Source organism: Rattus rattus, chromosome 12, assembly GCF_011064425.1.
Source record: "Rattus rattus isolate New Zealand chromosome 12, Rrattus_CSIRO_v1, whole genome shotgun sequence".
In the NCBI taxonomy this organism is placed as follows: domain Eukaryota; kingdom Metazoa; phylum Chordata; class Mammalia; order Rodentia; family Muridae; genus Rattus; species Rattus rattus.
In genome coordinates this window covers 58,706,505-58,725,621 of record NC_046165.1, presented here as the reverse complement: position 1 = coordinate 58,725,621, position 19,117 = coordinate 58,706,505, and the positions used below count along the sequence as shown (strand labels likewise).

The following is a 19,117-nucleotide window of genomic DNA, read 5'->3' as shown; positions in this document are numbered from 1 at the left end:
ACTGGGACATGTTGGCACATGTTTATAATCCCAGTGCTGAGAAAGTAGAGATAGATGGATTCGTGGAGCTCACTGGCCAGGCAACCTCACCAAACTGGCAAGACCAGTGAGAGAGTCTGTCTCAAAAGACAAGTAGGATGGTGTTTGAGGAACAACACCCGAAGCTGAGCTCTGGCCTACACACACACAGACACACACACACACACACAGACACACACACATACACACACACATACACACACACATACATACACACACAGACAAACACACATACATACACACACACAGACACACACACACATGCACACACAGACACACAGACACACAGACACACATACACACACACATACACACACACACACACACACACACGAGAGAGAGAGACAGACAGACAGACAGACAGACATACTCACACACGTGCTTCACTGTTACCAGTGCGCTCTTGCTATGCTGGGGTCACATCTGCAGCACCCTGCCTGAGCCTGAAGATGACAGTTTATTCATGAACAGGACAGCTGTGGCCAGGGAGCTGACTCAAGACTGAGTGTGGATGGAGGGCCAGGTGACACAATGAAAGTTATGAGAAGCAGGCTTATTTAAGATTCTGATCTTACTGCAGCCTGAGGCAAACTCCCACACTGACTATAGACTGCCATGAAATATGTACTGTGAAATATGTCATCAAAGTGGGCCCAGCAGTGAGACGTAAAGTTACAGATCTGTGTGATTTCTACCAAGTACCCTGGCCAGCCTGGGTTTAAGCTGGGAGCTCACTATCTTCCCAACTTACTCGGCACTGAGTGTGTCTGTGACCGAGTTGCTCTCCACACCCAGTCCTTTCAATAGAGAGCAAAGGTGTTCATACTGGAGACTCTGTGACCACACTTCTGGCGCCCAAAGTCATTTTCCCGCTGCCTCCAGGCCCTGTGACCTTGTGAGTGACTTACCCTCTGTTTGCCTCAGTCCCCTCCATTGGAACTCGAGGATGCAAATGATGAATGAGGCTTACATGGCAGGGGCTTGAGATCCTCTGTCAGTGTGGAAGACACACACTCAGAAGAGAGCTTGGCACACAACGAGGACTCAGGAGAGCCCGGCTGTTATTGTTAGTCTATATTTATTTTCCCACTTGTGAAAGTATAAAAGTTGAAGAATAAATTAAAACACATTAAAAGTAGATATGCCAGGAAGGGAGATAAATGAGCTGTTTGCATAAACACGAATTAAGAGAGTCACACTCAAGTAAGAATTGTTCCCTGTTGAGGACAGCAACCATCTGGAAGGAATTACAGGGGGGAGGGGCGGGTCATGAGCAGGGAACACTCGGGGACTGTTGGAAGGAGATAATTCACTCTGCAGTGCTTAAATGGTCCCAAAGGAAGGACATTGCTCTAGGCTTGGCCAGCATGAGTAGGGGCCCTCCAAATTTGACCTCATAAACAGTGATAGGATTGGTCTAGGTACCTAAACTATCTAGGCCATTCCAATAGCCAGAGACATCACCTTGAGAAGGCTGCTTCTGTAACAGAAATAACACTGACAAGATGCCACATTCTATCTGTGGAAGAAGCAATGAGAACACAGTGGAGCATGGTGAAGTAGGGGTGTAAACCGACTCCATTAAACCTCCATGCTCTCGGTAGGAATTAGCATGATTTGGAGAGAGTCATTTGACTGTGATTTTTTTTTAATTTGGTTTGGGCTTTTGAGACAGAGGGAGGGTGGTCTCACTCTGTAGCCCAGGCTGGCTTATAATTTACTATTCAAACTCTCCTGCCTCAGCTTCCCTAGTGTTTATTGTGAGCCACTACATCTGGTTGTGGGATTTTTTTTTTTTAAGTTACAAAATGAATGAAGTATCTTTTTACCCACTAATCCAACTTCTGAGACTTTATTGTTATGAAAATCTTGAGAGAGAGAGAGAGAGAGAGAGAGAGAGAGAGAGAGAGAGAGAGAGGAGAGAAGAGAAGAAATATCTGCATTTATTTGCAGGGATAAATAGTGTGTCCCTTCCAGAAACTCTTTTCAGTCAACAGAATTATAAGAGACTAAAAGGAAGATGGTAAAACGCTTGTGAGATAATTATAATTATAACAGTACATGGAAAACTGCAGAAATGACATTGCGAAGCCTAGGCACGCAAATGGATGGGCTGAGGAAGCAAAGCAAACAGTGCTGGGATGGAGGGTGTGGACTTGGGGAGGAGTTTCTTCCTTTAATTTGGATTTGTGTTCACATTGGTTGCTCAATGATCTAGGACCCAGAGGGACTCGCCGGGATGGGGAAAGGTCATTGTCAGATGTCTCCATATAAACACAGACTTAGCTCCATTCCCTGACAAAGAGAAAGACCTAAAGCTTTCGGGTACCAAAGAACGGTCAGATGGACAGGGCTTGAGGCCTTTAGGGCTGGGAAGGAGAAAGAAAAGAAGTTTCTTAGCTCACTACCTGGACTCTGGGCAAATGCAGCCTTAAATCACTCCTGTGACTTCAGCCCAGGATCTAACAGTCACATTAGAACCAGGACACCCACACCTCAGGGTGTCCTTCCTACCTCTGAGGAACTCAGGTTTGCCTGAGCAGAGACTTATGGGAAAGTGTTTGGGGTCTCTGTTCTCCACCTGCCCCATCTCAGTGCCTCAGCTAATGTGGGTGGGAAGTGCAGGACATACTGATTCACACTGAGTGGTTCATACTGATTCACACTGAGTCGAGCACTGTCTGTGGTCTCTTGAGCTCCCTCTGTGGACACCTGCCTCTGGCTGCTCATGGCTTCATTTCTCTGGAAGCTGTCTTTATAGTGACACCTCTTCAGTTGAGCTTCCAGGAGGCAGCAATGGTGTGGCCATGGGAACACGAGTCAGGAGGCATCCCACCTCCTGGCCTCAGCCTCTGCATCAGGAGAATGGGGGAGACGCTCATTACCAGAGGCCATGGAGACCCATTCAATGGCTGAGCTCTGCAGAATGCATATGGGGCTGAGCATGCCTGGCTTGGGCCACCTCACTAGAAGTCTCATGACCAGAATAAAGGAACTTATCCTTTTTGCTAGACTCTGACTGTTTATACCTTTGTTTACCCTGTAAGAGGCTGGTGAGAGACTAGAGCAAGTACAGAAGGCAGCCAAGATATCTGGAGTCTAAGCCTAGACTTGAGAAAATGAACAAGGAAAGTGTAGGTTTTAAGCAGCTTGGGGCTGAGTGAAGCCTTGGGGCCCTGCTTCGACGTTCCCCATTGCTTTAACCAACAAAGGCACTGCCAAGTGCTTTCTCAGCCTCTCTGCCTTCAGTTTGTTCTGACTGTTGGAATGATTTACATTCTATTCATGTTTGAATTGGCCACAATGGATTTTTCTATCCTTGGATCTTTCTCTTTGGCCAGGCTATAGAAGCTACACATTTTGCACCACAGAATCTTATCTAAAGTGACTTGTACTCTCCAAAAGGGGTTATCACGAATGCTGTGTGATTCCAGGAACATCACAGAATGAGTACAGCAGCAAGTTACCATGTGGTCCAAGAACCTTCATGTCCTATTTTCCCATTTTCCCTTTCCATAGCTAGAATTGCATTCATGATACTTGGGACCTCAGAATTAGAGACAGGCACTGAATCTTCATGTTTCTCTTAATTCACAGGGCTGGCAATCTGAGCAGACAGTGGACTGGTAGGCTAAATACCTTCATTTCATCTCTTTTTCAGCCAGCAGATCTCATAGGGAGAAAACAGAGCAAAGCCAATCGATCCTTCTGCGGCTCAGGCTTGCCCCTCTGCTCAGCCATGTTTCTGAGATGTGTGGTGTCTGCGTCTCTCTCCTTATCATCCCTTGTGCTGTTCCCTCGTTCTGTGGCTCTGTGGACTCAAAGAACTTCTAGAAGTGCTGAGTCAAGTTAGTTTCTGCTGGTTTCAACTTTGTGCTTCTCCAAAGGTATCTCAGTTGAGGGGGAGAGGAATCTCAGAAAGAACAAACCACCATCAGTAAATGGATGCCAAGCTAGTGACCCATGTGTGGTCTGCTTCCTTCATACAACATGAGCACAAGCGTGTGTCTCTAGTACAGAATATGAACATGACCTTCCAATATCTGTCATTGTCAGTGTTTCTATTCCTGCACAAACATCATGACCAAGAAGTAAGTTGGGGAGGAAAGGGTTTAGTCAGCTTACACTTCCACATTGCTGTTCATCACCAAAGGAAGTCAGAACTGGAACTCAAACAGGTCAGGAAGCAGGAGCTGATGCAGAGGCCATGGAGGGATGTTACTTACTGGCTTGCTTCCCCTGGCTTGCTCAGCCTGCTCTCTTATAGAACCCAAGACTACCAGCCCAGAGATGGTACCACCTACAAGGGACCCTCCCCTGCTTGTTCACTAATTGATAAAATGCCTTACAGCTGGTTCTCATGGAGGCATTTCCTCAAGGGATGCTCCTTTCTCTGTGATAACTCCAGCTTGTGTCAAGTTAACACACAAAATCAGCCAGTACAACATCCCTCCTGTCTCCTATTGATTTTCAATGCAAAGTTCTCAAAGAGAAGTTATGCCATCGGTTTTCTTGTTTTACCAAACCAGACTAAGTTCCTGGTGTTTTGGGTTTGAAGATTTCCAAAGCAGAATTATCTCCTTCCTCCTGCCGCAGTTCCGCTTAAGCCACTGGTTTCCATTTCAGGCTATACAGGCCCACGTGTCCCTCAATTCCTCAGCATCCAGTTTGCATGAGCTCCCAGGAGACACCAGGATGATGTGATAGAACCTAGTGATGAAGATGTCTCAGGATTTTTCATAACCAGGGGAAAACCCCTCCACTGGGAAATGTTGGGAGGGGCAGAGTGGCTTGTTTTGCTGGGCAGGGATGTGTCAAACCTAGAAGGGCAGATAAAGGGGTAAGAACAGATCTGAAACACTCTCCCCTACCCAGAGGTGCTCTTGCTGCAGCAGAAAGAGATGGGACTTTGAACAGAGGAAGCCACAAATCTAGCCTGTAGCTGCCAGTCTGGTTCTGACTGTTGCCAGGTGGGGTTGCTTTAAGCAGCTCTAGGAAAAGCATGAAGTAAGTAGAGTTTCTCAACTTTCCTAATGCTGTGGCCCTTTAATACAGTTCCTCGTGCTGTGGTGACCTTAAGCCATGAAGTTATTTTCATCGATACTGTGTAATGTGATGTAATGTAAAGATTACATTTGCCGAAGGGGTTGTGACCCACAGCTTGAGAACCAGTGGCATGAAGGATAGCCCAGTTCTGGGATAGCCCACTGGGGTAGAATTCGCTGTGTGGTCCTAGGCCGCATCAGCAGGTCTAGCTGAAAGAGGAGGTACAATAGGCTTGGCTTAGTCTATTTGGGCCACTATTATGGAACACCTTAAACCGGAGAGTTTACGAGCAACAGAAATTTCTTGCTCATGGTTCTGGAGACTGAATGTCCAGGATCGGAGCCCCAAATGATTCAATACCTCATGGCACCTCTTGTGTATCCTCCCGTGGTTGACAGCTTCCTTGGACTTCGTGCACAAGTTCTGCCCGCATGGCAAAGTCACCTCCAAAAGGCCTCCCCTTTTAATGTTATCACTGGCTATTGGATCTTTAATTCCTGTAGGAGAACTTTTGACCATTGCGGGTACCTACTTCAAAAGTGGAAGGGATCATAACACATACTCTTTCTCTCGGTGTGTGTGTGTGTGTGTGTGTGTGTGTGTGTGTGTGTGTGTGTGTGTGTGTGTGCAACCCAGTTTAATGAGAGTTGTTTACAGGAACACCAGTGAACAGTATTTAGAGGAGCACAGGCAGCTAACCAGAGGCCATATCGCTGAAGAAAACATCTGCCTTCTCTGACAACCATTAACTGCCAATAGATCTACAGGAGGATGGGGTCCCCTGAACCCCTCCCCCTTTAGGACAGAATGCTGACAGCTCAGTCTTGGGCAGGTTCTGTAAGTGCATGGGTACAAAGGCCCTGCCACGCTTGGAAAACATCCTTGCACAGACTGCACCCCACCTCTCCTCCTGCACTCACATCCTTTCTACCTCTTCTAAGATGTGCCTGGGCTGTGGAGAAAACAACCAATATCCTTTCCTTTGTCTTTTGAGACAGGAATTTTTTTATATAGTTTTGGCTGTCCTGGAACTCACTCTGTAGACCACACTGGCTTTGAATTCACTAAGTGCTGGGGTTAAAGGCACTGCACCCCCACTGCCCAGCTTGGAACACCAATATCTTAAATTGAATTCCACATGCTGTGCATATCCAGTTTCTGTCCAGTGGAAAATACTGGCCATTTCCTGTGGATCATGATGTGTATATTTGTATAGCAGAGCACTAACTTAGAGTTGCTCTAATTTAGGCTCTAACTTAGAGTTGCTGGGAATCTTTTAAAAACCCAAAGCCAACATCCTGTCTGGTATCAGCAATATCTGCAGGTGATTATAGTGACAGGTCGGGGACCATTGTTAGCCCAGGGCCTAGAATCTACATTCAGTGTCAGCCACCGCGTCCTTTCATTCACCTTTTACTGAGCCCCTGCTGTATGCCATAGATTACTCGCCTGTTGTTATTTGGACCTCCCTGCTCAACCCCTTCTCACTCCTCACCTCTTCCACAGTGTCCCGGCCTCGCAGCTCCCCAGATGACTTGAAGGCGCTGACTAGGAACATCAACCGGCTGAATGAGAGCTTCCGGGACATGCAGCTGCGGCTGCTGCAGGCTCCATTGCAGGCAGACCTGACGGAACAGGTGTGGAAGGTTCAGGATGCACTGCAGAACCAGACAGACTCACTGTTGGCCCTGGCAGGCTTGGTGCAGAGACTGGAGGGCACACTGTGGGGGCTGCACGCGCAGGCTGCACAGACTGAGCAGGCGGTGGCCCTGCTGCGTGACCGAACAGGACAGCAGAGCGACTCCGCACAGCTGGAACTCTACCAGTTGCAGGTGGAAAGCAATCGAAGCCAGCTGCTGCTGCAGCGGCACGCAGGCCTGCTGGATGGGCTAGCACACAGGGTGGGGGTCCTGGGCGAGGAGCTGGCTGATGTGGGTGGTGCACTTCGTGGCCTCAACCACAGCCTGTCCTATGACGTGGCCCTGCACAGCACGTGGCTACAGGACCTGCAGGTGCTGGTGAGCAATGCCAGCGCAGACACACGCCGTATGAGGCTGGTGCACATGGACATGGAGATGCAACTCAAGCAGGAGCTGGCCACACTCAATGTGGTGACCGAGGACCTGCGTCTGAAGGACTGGGAGCACTCCATCGCCTTGAGGAACATCACCCTTGCCAAAGGTACTTGGGTGACCCACCCTGTCCATGGTTCCTCCTGCTTACCCTTCCTAGTAATGCCTCCCCCTTGCAAAGCTCATCCCCAAAGGCCCATCCTGGAGTGACAGTTAAACTCACACCTTTACCTTTAAGTCTTTCACTTTATGACTCTGGAATGTTCTGCCTAAATAATCTGTGCCTATTTCCAGGGCCTACGTAGGTCTCTCTACTGAGTAAACTTCCCAGGAGCAAAGAATGGACCCAGCATCCACAGCCCCGGGCAGGAAAACAAGCAAGGGTGGATGCTGATGGGTGGGTGATCAGGGATTTGGTATGCCCTCTGCAGCCTTCAAGAGACAGAAGAGGACCCTGCTGTAGGGTCTGACTCAAGGGCAGAGGGCTCCTTCAGTTGCAAAGGTTCTAATGACCAGAGCTTCAAGGATTGGAGAATTCCTTGAACTTGGCCTACTAGACTGTTAGAAAAATGTTCGGCCAGGCAGTGGTGGCACACGCCTTTAGTCCCAGGACCCAGGAGGCAGAGGCAGGTGAACGGCTGAGTTTGAAGCCAGCCTGGTCTACAGGGCAAGTTCCAGGACAGCTGGCTACTCAGAGTAACCCTGTCTCAAAACAAAAAAAATCAAAAACAAACAAGGAAAAAAGCGAAACAGAAGAGTATGTCAGGTAGAGTGCTCTCGAATTCATTAAGTTTATTTCCTAAATAATGACTGTGTGTGCCGGCACACGCCTGTGAGCACAACACTTGAGAAATGGAGGTGCAAAGACTACCAGATGGAGGCCAGACTGGTCTATATAAAAAGATCCTGCATACGCGTGGATGAAGTCACTAATGAATGGGTTGCTATTGCTGGGATGAAACACCATGACCAAAAGCAAATGGGAGACAACGTTTATTGGGCTTATGGTTCCATATCATAGTCCATTATTGAAAGAAGTCAGGGCGGGAACCTATACGGAGCAGGAACCTGCTGGCAGGAGCTAATGCAGAGGCCATGGAGGACTTGCTCTTCATGGCTTGCTCGACCTGATTTCTTGAAGAGCCCAAAACCACGAGCCCTGGGGTTGCACCGCCCACAAGCACTACGGGCTTGCCTACAGTCTGATCTCAGAGAGGCATTCTCTCAACTGAGTCTCCCTCCTCTCCTACAGCTGTAGCTTCTGTCAAACTGACATAAAACTAGGCAGCTCGCTCAGCAGCTGCCAGGCTGGAGACCCGGCTCTCCTCTTCTGATAAAGCACCATCCCCTGCCGGGCTGTGAGATTCATGAGACCCTGAGTAGTCTGGCAGTGGGCACTACTGAAGTGGTCCTCATCAGTACACCTGCTGCACAAGGGCATGCCACACGGCATCTCTTAAGAGCAGCACCTGTCTAGGGAAGTGTCACTGTCCCCTTGGGTGCTGACATGGGCACTGAGACCCAGGAAGCTTATGGAACCTGCCCAGGTTGCAGGATGAGGTGGAAGGGGAGCCAGACATGGGTTCTGGCCTTGGCGAGGCCATGCTTCTATGATTCATGTTAGGCTTGCTGGAGCTTTCCCTTTGGTCCTGCCCGCCTTCCACCCCCAAACAGAGAGGTAGACAGAGGCGTCTGAATCTCTCCAGTTCACCCCCTCCAGCCCTGTGTCCTCTCCTCATCACACACAGTCCCTCCTCTGAGCTTCCACAGTGACCACAGGGGGCTATAGTCATCCTGGCGCCTTTAGCTCTGCATGTCCAGAGTGCTCTAGTATGCTTCTGTGAACTTTCGTACTGTCATTGGAGTGGCCTTCCTGCCATAATTCTACCTAATTTGTCTCTAATTTATACCTCTTTAAACACACATAATACACATTCATGCACAAACATGCATACTTGCCTATACATACCTGTATAAACACACACATACACACGCACACACATATGCCTGAATGTATAACTCAATGCACACACACACACACACACACACACACACACACACACACACACACAAATACATTCACAAACACAGTTACCGGCATGCATAGCTCACATGTGTTCATGTGTCCACACACAGACGCCTGGATACTCAGGCACAAGCACACACATAGACACCTCTATGCACAGCTCACTAACACACAGTCATACACAAAGACCTGAGTGCTTAATTCACATGTATGGGTACACGTCTGGACAAACACACACGTGTGAATTCATAACTCACAGTTACATACATGTGTACGTACACGCAAACACAGACACCCTACATGCGTAGCTCACACGTATGCACACACACAGACAAGCACAGATACCACGCCCCGCCCCCTTGCTCTTTCCTGGCTCACACTCACAAATACTCAAGAGCACGTGCTTTTCGAGGCGTTATCCTTGAGCTGCAAATGATTTTCACTCTCCCACTTTGCTGGCAGTTTTCTATGGGGTTCGACTCCAGTTCACCTTTCACAGACATTCACAGCAAAGTAGTGTTTTCTTCTGCTTCGGATGTTTTGGCATTGATGAGGTCTGTCAAAGTCTGCCCGTGCAATTTGAAGACACAGAGAACTTAGCTTGTCAGAGAGGGCAGCATCCCTGGAGAAGGAAAGAAAATCAGAGAGGGAGACAATGCCAGAACACCTCGGTACAGCAAGCCCTGAGGCCGGCCACCTAAGCCATATGCAGATGGCTGAAATGAAAGCTTTCTAGAATTCTTTGGAATGGGAGTAGACCTCTGAAATCATCTGATCTAATCCTCCCGTATCATAGTGGAGAACCACAAGGCCCCCAGGAGGGACATGACTTGTCCAAGTCAAATGTCAAACTTCTTGGTGAACGAAAACAAGTTTTCCAAGCAGCTTGCTTAATCTGGCAGCTGCTGTATTTTCTATAGAAAATGCCCCCTAGTGGATGGAGGAGGGAGTCTCCCCTCAGTGCGTTCTGTCAGGTGTGTGGAGTGAAGGAGTCAGGGCTGGATTCTAGGGATGACAAGGGGACACTGCCTTCCAGTTAAAAGAGGCTGACCAAGATGCTCATCTGTGAATGGAGCCACTTGTAAAACAAGTGTATCTGCTCTACGAGGGTCAGGGTGTGTGTACAGGTCCTGGGTAGGCTGTGTGACCGCCTGTCCTCTTACCTTCCTCAAAGTGGATGCAGGATGATGCTCTGTGAAGGTTGACTGGAGCATCCTATTAGTGTCTCTCCAGCAGAGCTGCCCCTGAACCTCCTGTGGTGCTGCTCTCCTGGCTGTGGAATGGCACTGCAGTCTCTGCCCTGTCCTTTTCTTAGGTAGAGATATTTTGAATGAGGAAGGAGTCAGGACACTCCTATGGGTCCTGTAGCATCAGAAAAACCGAGGCAGAGTAATCAGTGGCAGGGACCGTGTGGGCTCAGAGGTAGACAGAACTTATCCCAACCCCCTCCATGTTGGGATCCACCTCAGAAAATGAGAAACAAGAGTCATGACTGTAAAACTCTGAGAGATTAAAAAAGGCTCCTGTGGGCAAACCTAGGTGCAACTGCAGCTATAACCTCACATACTGCCCAGATGTTACCTCAGAATGCCTGCTGTGGGTGGGCACAGTGTAGCAGACTCCTGGAGCTCAAGGTGCGGGGAGAGCTGAAGAGTGAAATGGGGTGAAGCGCTTGGATTGGGTGAGCTTTAGCAACAGGGATCTGTGCTGGGTTTCCTTTGCTGCTGAGTTTGACAGGAGGGGAGACAACTTGGTACAGGATGGGAAAGATGCATTGGAGTTAATTTGCATCTTAGCTCTGCCTTGCATTGGCTGTATAACTCTTGGCAAACCAGGTTTCATGTCTTGATCCTGTTATCTGGGAATTGGGATTAAAAAATATGATACTTAAAAACTTCAGCTTTCCTTAAATGCTTTGCATAACTTGTGAAATTTAAAAAAAAAAAAGTTAACTACTTCCCTGTTGCTCTCGAGCCATTGACTTGTTAAATAGCTGTCAGCTTCGGTTAGGGTCTGAGGACGGTGCCAACTTTTGGAATGTATCAGTACATCTTGATCTTGGCAGCCGGGTTGTTTTGTGTGTATTAACACCCTGTGGTCTCATATCCTCATTCATTTGTCAAGTATTGATTGTGCAAGACACTGCTCTGCTAAGAGCCTACATGTTTTGGGTTCCAGAGAGAGCATCAAACACTAGAGCTAAAAATAACAGTTCATTGTCGAGAGATTGCAAACCTTCAACCAAGGCATCCGGAGGGTTACGCCCCTCTGAAACTCTGAGGGAGGGTCTTTCCTGTGTCTTCTGAACTTCTGATGGCTGGGGCAGTCTTGTCTATAGATGTCTCATTCCCTTCTCTGCTTCTGTTGGGGTCCATCCCTCCCCAGTATGCCCATAACTAATGACATCTGTAGAAACCCAATGTCCTAAGGAAGGTAAGGAGCTTCTGGGGACAGATGAGTTGGCAGCATTATTCAGCTAGTACAGCAAGAGGTGAGTGCTTGACTCCTGGATTCCCACAGCAGGGTCAGGTATACAGGATGCATCAAAGTGACCCAGATCTGCTTGTCTGGCTTGTGCCTGTGCTAGCAGGAACCATGGGACCAAGAAAGATCAGCAGCAAATGGGGAATTGACAGGGAGGCCTTCTGGGAGATGGGATGAGTGGCAAGGGTGAGATGTCTGGCCTTGTGGGTGTGGCAGAAAGGACGAGTGCCAGACAGACCTGGACTGAGATCCTGGCTGCCTGTGTGGCCTCAGACAAGTAACTTCAACGTATGGCATAGGGATAGTGGGCACTGAATTCAGTCCTGTGTACTCGAATCTCTGCCACCTCTCCCAGAAGAGTCCCATTCACAAGCAATTAGACACTCACCCTCCACCCAGGTGCCCAGCTAAAACCTGAGCTTAGCCAGGCCTCCCTCCTCCACTGCACCCCCAGAGACAGCCAACAGCTCCCCTACATTCTAAACAGTCTGGCCATTCCTTCTGTCTCTGATGGCCCCTTTCCTAACCCAGGGTTTCCCCACCTCCCGCTCAATGGAACACTGCCCCCGCCACCTTGCCTTTCTCCTTCTTTCTGTTCCATGTTTCTCTCAAGCCACAACCCAGCCATCTTCCTCCCTTTGTTGGGCACAGACCCGATGTGGCTTTTCTGTCAGGCTCCTTCCAAAACTACTCATACCTCCTGGTCAGAATCAAGCCCAGCACCTCGACCTCCAGTACCCCCACTTTCCCAGCCCACTGAGCTCCTGCCCCTCGGTTCACCATAGCTTACACAGCTACATCAGTCGCCTTTAGCTCCTGTAGGAATGCTTACTCTGCTCAGAATCTCTTCCTCTTCATTCTGCCCTGACCACTGAAATGGACTTGGGGGGGGGCTTAGACCACAGACATTGCACATTGCTTTCTTCTCAGTTCAGGAAACTAGAAGTCTGAGTTCGGGGTACTGGCATAGAGTTCAGGTGAGGGCTTCCTTCCCTGCTGTGTACATGATCACCTGTTCTCCATATTCTGGTCTGGGAGAGAGAGAGAGAGAGAGAGAGAGAGAGAGAGAGAGAGAGAGAGAGAAGGGGGGGAAAGGCAGAGGAGAGAGAGAAGGAGGTATGCTGGGGTGAGGGATGGGTGGTAAGGGACAGAGGAAAGGCAGCTTAACTGACCTTCCTCATTTTATAAAGACACTAATTCCATTGAGGAGGGCCCCATTCCTATGACCTCATCTAAATCCAGTCAGTCGACGTGCCCTCCCCCATAGCCCCACCTTTCCAAACCATAACCTTGGGGGGAAGTTTGAGACGGACACACATATCCCTGAATATCCTCCACCCTTCTTGACTTAGCTAGGACCTGCTTCTTCGTGCACAGGATTCCATGGAGCCTCCTCTGGTGCCCCCCCAGAGCTGAGGAGCGGCTGTTGTTTCCACCACAGGATTCTGACTCTTCTCATCTCAGAGGGAGTCACTTGCTTTTCCACCAGTGTCCTGGCTTTCTAACCCTCTAATCTTGTTCTTGTTGTCATCTTTCAGGGCCACCAGGACCCAAAGGTGACCAAGGGAATGAAGGGAAGGAGGGAAAGCCAGGTAGCCCTGGACTTCCTGGATCTCGAGGTAATGGGGCACACTGGGAGGAACCGGGGGCAGTGCTCTAAGTCTACTGTCTTCCTAGGGATGATGACATCCACCATCCACCGCTCTTCTACCAGGTGACTGAGAGGTTATCAATCTAACCGTAGAATGGGCCAAATGCTTTTCCCTGTGAAGTACCAGAATCTAAAGGAAGGGGCTTTCAAGAGTCCCCGGGTTCACTAAATCCCTGCCCACATAGGAGTCAGGGTTCACATGGCCAGGGCCTTCAAGCAAAGACGTTCTATGAGGCTAGGAGCCTGACACTCTCCTGCCCTATCTCTGCCTGATGCCCTGCAGCCTTTCTTAGGCTCAGTCTCAGAAGTTTCCTATCAGAGCCTCTGACAAACATCTGAGTGTGCCCATGCCTGAGCCTCTGTCGCATGCAACGTTCCTCTGAGTGAAGAGGCTTCAGGATGATGCAAGGAGAGGAAGCTTAGCGGGGAAGGGTCTGGTTATTTATTTTAGGGGCTATTCCTGCCAAATCTCTAGGTACTTTACAGAGGAGGGGGAGAAGACAGAGCATGGAAAGGGGGTACTCCAGCCTGACCTCCCCTCTGTCCTCAGCTCCACAATGGAGGATGCTCTGAGGCTCTCAGGACAAAAGAGCCACTTTTCCTGCCTCATGAATCATAGGGTGGGGGCCTTTGGGCACATCTTGCAATAGACTGAGAGATCACCACAGGACTCTTAGACTCTGGGAACAGATGCATCATGTCAAGAAGGAAACGAAAGACATTCCATCAATTTCTTTGACGTCTTCATACCCTTGGGAGGCCACTGTCCTCCCCCAGTCATTTACTATTAGCCCTGGGGTAATAGTAACTAGGAGACGGGTTTCTTGTGCTGTGGGGGGAAAAAGCCCAATGAAAACCAGCTTGCTCTCCAAGCAGGAAAGAACAATTAGGAACTTGATTAAGAGAACTGTGTTCTGCAGCAATGACTCGTTTTGGGTCAGGACTCTTGGGCCTTGGACTCTCACTCCATAAAAGCGTTTGTTGATTCTGGCTCTCAATGGCACATTCAGCGCAGGCTGTGGCCATGGGTTTGATAGCCAAGAACCTGGAGCAAAGGGCCTAATGGGGTGGCAGGCCACACACCCATTGATTGGTTTTGTGGGCCCCCCTGGGCTTTGGGCACTTTGTGGAAAGAAAGGGGGGTGTTTTGGGGTTTATTTTTCTTTGTCTTTTTGTTTCTCTTCCTTTAAATAGGTTAAGGCATCACTTAACCGTTCTCCCACTCACTAATGCCATCCCCACAGCATTCTCCTCCTTAAGGACCAGTGAGACCCTTAGCCTAAAGCATGAACCAATCATGAACTTTCTGTATTGAAGAGGGAGGCTTGGGTTCTGCTTCCAAAGCCCTTTGCTGTGTGCCCTTGGGAAAACATCCACGAGCCTTAGTTTCTTTATTTGTAGTGTGGGTACAACATTCCCGTGCATATTATAAGGATTAAATGAGATTCTTTATGTGTGGCACGTGAAGAGTGATCCAAAAGTTGATTTAGAATGCTTACAGGTATCCGCATGGGACTGGCACTACTACCACCCCAACAACACTAGGCCTTTCAAGGGTGAGGGGTCAGGGGAAAGTGATGTAGGTGTGTATGGGGAGGCTCTGAGCTACCCTACAGGGTGCTAAGCAAGGGGAAGCCAAGGCTATGGAAGGCCAAGTTCATTCTAGTTATTAAACCAGACAATGGCATCTAATGGACCCTTCAGTTCTGAGTCTGCAGCTCCACCCTTGTTTTTTCTCACCCCAGGTCTGCCAGGAGAGAGGGGTGACCCAGGAATGCCTGGTCCTAAGGGTGATGATGGGAAGCTAGGAGCCACAGGTCCCATGGGCATGCGCGGATTCAAAGGTAATACAGAAGCTTGCTGCACCCTGGAGCCTCACATACATTCAATCCTTGAGTAGCATAGGAGCCATCCAGGAGAGCACCTTCTGTATGTGCATGTGCGTGTGTGTGCACATGTGTGTGTGGGTGAGTGGGTGTGTATATACAGGTTGCAGTCAAGAGATACGAGCAGGGAAGCTAGTGAGGGGTCTCTAGAAGAGAACCAGGTTGCAAGCCCCTATCACTTGTCTCAGTCCTACCAGACTCCTTTCTTTCTGCATGCCCCGCCAACCTGCCAGTACTCACAACTCTATTTCCTTTCTCAGGTTTACTTTGCCGACAGTGTTTCTTCTGATATTTTTTCTCCTTTCTGTGGCTAGTCCCCTTGTTCATCCTTATGGGAACTTAGTTCTTCAGGGCCAGTCTGTGGTTCCCTTTCCATTCAAGACTGTCAGATTGGCCAGGTGTGGTGCTGTACACCATTAATCCTAGTATTCAGGAAAGAGGCAGGTAGGTCTCTGTGATTCCAAGGCCACCATGGCCTGCATAATATAGAAGACCATGTCATAGATAGATAGATAGATAGATAGATAGATAGATAGATAGATAGATAGATAGATAGGATGATAAATATATAGATACATAGATACACAGATACAAAGATTCATAGATATACATAGATATATAAATGATAGATAGATCAGATAGTTAGATAGAAAAATACATAGACACATAGATAGATAGATAGATAGATAGATAGATAGATAGATAGATAGATAGATAGATACATAGATACATAGATACATAGATACATAGATACATAGATAGATACATAGATAGATAGATAGATAGATACATAGATACATAGATACATAGATACATAGATACATAGACACATAGACACGTAGACAAGGATACCTGATGCTCTTTGCCGGGACTGCCTACATTTCACTCATTACCATGACAACTTAGAAAAATACTGCTCATCATCCTCCCCACACACCCTGTGACTGGGAGGTTTTCTGTTCATGGATCATTGGGAAATCATATTCTATTCTCTAGTGATAAGATGGACTGAGGTTTTTCTTTTATGATCCTAATGTGAAAATGTATAATTTTTTGAAAGACCATATAATGAGAGTCAGTGCTAGTTGGAAACTGACTAGCAGTACAGACAGACACAAAGGGTAAGTAGACAGGAAGTCCTTTCTTCTTTGGCGCCTCTCTCACTCTTCAGACACTGATGGATATTTCTCTAAACATGTTCGTGCGTATGGTTAGTTCCTTCTTTTCAGCCCTGGGATCACAGTAAATCCTCTCTCCTGGAAATGTCTGACTTGCTTTCTTCACCCACAGTGTGCAGTGGGCTTTCGACTTGCGAAGATGGATGTTGGGAAAACCTTAAAGTAGAATCCCCCTGGTCTTTCTATGGTCCACTGAGTAGTGCTAAGATGTTCTCCTTCCTTGTAGTTGAGGTAGAAGCTACAAAAGATCTGACCTTTTAACTCAACCCTGGAAAGGAAATTCCACAAGTCCTTGGAAACTGACTCTACTATCTCCCCTACCAGAAAACCCAAGCCTGACTTATAACCTGTCTCCGTGGACTACTGGAGCTCAACCCCTTCCTCTCCAATGAGCTTGGCTGTGAATTTCTCTGACATGGACTAGCTTTGCTCTCTGTCAGGCATTCCTTCGTGCTATATGGTAGATGGGGCTCTAATGTACTTTCTCACTGGACCCTTTTCTTTCCCATATGACCAGAACAGATGCTATAATTATCTTCCCCACAGTGCCCTCTGGTGGCTGCTCACCCCTGCCTGAGGGGTTCCCTGGCCTTGAGTTAGCAAGTCTGTAGATAAATCTTATTTGTAGTGCTTGTTTCCATTCCTAATGCCTGTTTTCCTTCCATTGCAGGTGAGAGAGGCCCAAAAGGAGAGAAAGGAGAAAGAGGAGAGAGAGCTGGTAAGGAAATTCTGCTGGGTTGTGAAGTACTCTGGGGCATAGGTGGAGCCCTATAAGGTCAAGGGTCAGGTGCTAAAACCACACTCTGGGACTTGAGCATCAAAGAACCCCCTCCCCCTTTTTAGGCCTCACTGGCCCAGCAATGTGCATCAACAAATCCTAGGGGTGCATGCCCGGGGTTGTATAGATGGATCTAGAGGTTTCCTCCCCATAGCACCCCGCAGCACCACTAGCTGCCTATATACAATCTTTGTAAAATGGAGAGAATAAGAATCCTGACCTCTTAGGGTCATGGTGAGAATATGACAGAGTCTGGACACCCGATTTAGGGCTTGTGAAGTATTAGTCATTAATATCCCTTACCATACACCAACTCAGACATAGTTCCTAAAAATCCCTGGAGATGTTTGCTAAAACTCAGCCCCAGACTTTGTAGAAACGGCTCGTGTGATGTCAGGAAGCAAACTGAGGCTCAATGGACCCTCCTTTGTCTTTTGCTACTTCTGAGGCCACGAGGCTAAAGATATTCCCTAGCAACCACACAGTTTTATGTGGAAATGGGCACCTCTGCCGAAACCCTTCCTGTAGCAATTGCAGGAGAGCCGGCTGGTCTAGCTGAACCACACTTCTATGCAGTGTATCTCCCCCACAAAGTGCTAAGTGCAGACTCCCAGAGAGACTGTTGGGAAGAACACACAGAACCTCTTAGCCAAGTTCCAAGCAAAATAGAACACCTAGTGTGCGATGCCCTTGAGTCTATATTCAGGAGAGCATGGGTGGATTAGTATGTCTGTGGACACCTGTGCTCTGGCTCTTACTTCAGGGGATGTGGCCTGGGCACAGGAGCTGGGGAAGAACAATCTGGACTGTTACTGAGGACCTCCCCCAAAGGACAGGGTGGTGAGCATTGGCTTTAGGGTGCTGACTACTCCTGGGCTTAGTATCAAGCATTTTTGCGTTTTCTGATAGAATGTTGCCAAGGAGACTGAGAAGAACCGGTTTGTGGCATTTAGTTCTGAGACATAAACAACGTGTGTGGGGTTGGGCAGGAAGAGAGGAGCTGTGTGGAAAGATGACCTTTGAAAAGGAGATCAGAAACGCTGCCTACATACCAGAGGGGTCTCACTGGGAACTGTCTGCCAACTGTTCTCTTCGATGACTTGAGAACCTGAGGAGGAGGTCACAGTCAGCAGAGCGAATCTGGTCACTGTCTACCTGGACAGAGCAGCTAGGCTCTGAGCCTGAGGAGGTGGAAGCCAAGGGTGGAAGGTGTGAGGCAGGGGAAGAGCGCCCATCCACTTGACCTATGGCCTACAGATGGCCCAGCCAGGGACTGATATCAGCCAGGGGAAGGAAGGTCAAACAGAGACTATACCCAGACTATCCTGATGAGAAAGGGCATCAAAGGTGCACAAGAGTTCTAGAACCATGATACTGGAAGTCTGCCATTCACCTTCCCCACTGTTAGAGGCCCAGGACTGAGCACTGGGTCCCTGGCTTCCTGAATCTGGATTGAGAAGTCAGACCACCGTGTTGGGGCCATGGAGTCTTGGGCTGGGCTCCCCAGAGTTCCTAGGGAGTTCCTCTTCCCTCATGGCTCTGGGTGCCAATGGAAGAGCCAGGCTGATGGAACCCTTGCCTCCGTTCATAACTGAGGTCTGAGTCAGGTTGGCAGCAGGGTTATCTTCCCACGGCCTCAGCTTCCTAGCTTGCTTCTGGCCATGCCTAGTCATGTCCTCTGTCCCCGAGGTGTTACTTATATCCCTGAGACCTAGGCTCTGAGGAGAGGCCATGGCTCATCTTTCAGTAAGTATGGAAATTCTGATGGACACAGTGCCCACTACTACTGGGACTCTCTTAGTCATTCCCTAGATCCTTGGCAGTCCCACCATGGGATCTGTGGAGTAGGAAGTGTGAGGTCTCAGCCCCGGAGAACCTCAGACCCGTGAGCTGGTGGCAGAGGGCCAGCCAGCTCGACTGGCTCAGTTCTGGCAGCTGGCGCCTGTGCCAGCGGCTT

At 48.6% G+C, this 19,117-nt stretch overlaps 1 protein-coding gene across 1 annotated transcript in view; it reads left to right on the top strand.

The window, feature by feature from the left end:
• The window catches only part of Scara5 (scavenger receptor class A member 5), a 96,455-nt gene that overhangs the window by 57,821 nt on the left and 19,517 nt on the right, over positions 1-19,117 (top strand). The window contains exons 4-7 of the mRNA XM_032917687.1: positions 6,592-7,266; positions 13,206-13,286; positions 15,064-15,162; positions 17,053-17,100. Of these exons, the coding sequence (XP_032773578.1) occupies positions 6,592-7,266; positions 13,206-13,286; positions 15,064-15,162; positions 17,053-17,100 (903 nt within the window). The remainder of the gene's footprint in view (positions 1-6,591; positions 7,267-13,205; positions 13,287-15,063; positions 15,163-17,052; positions 17,101-19,117) is intronic.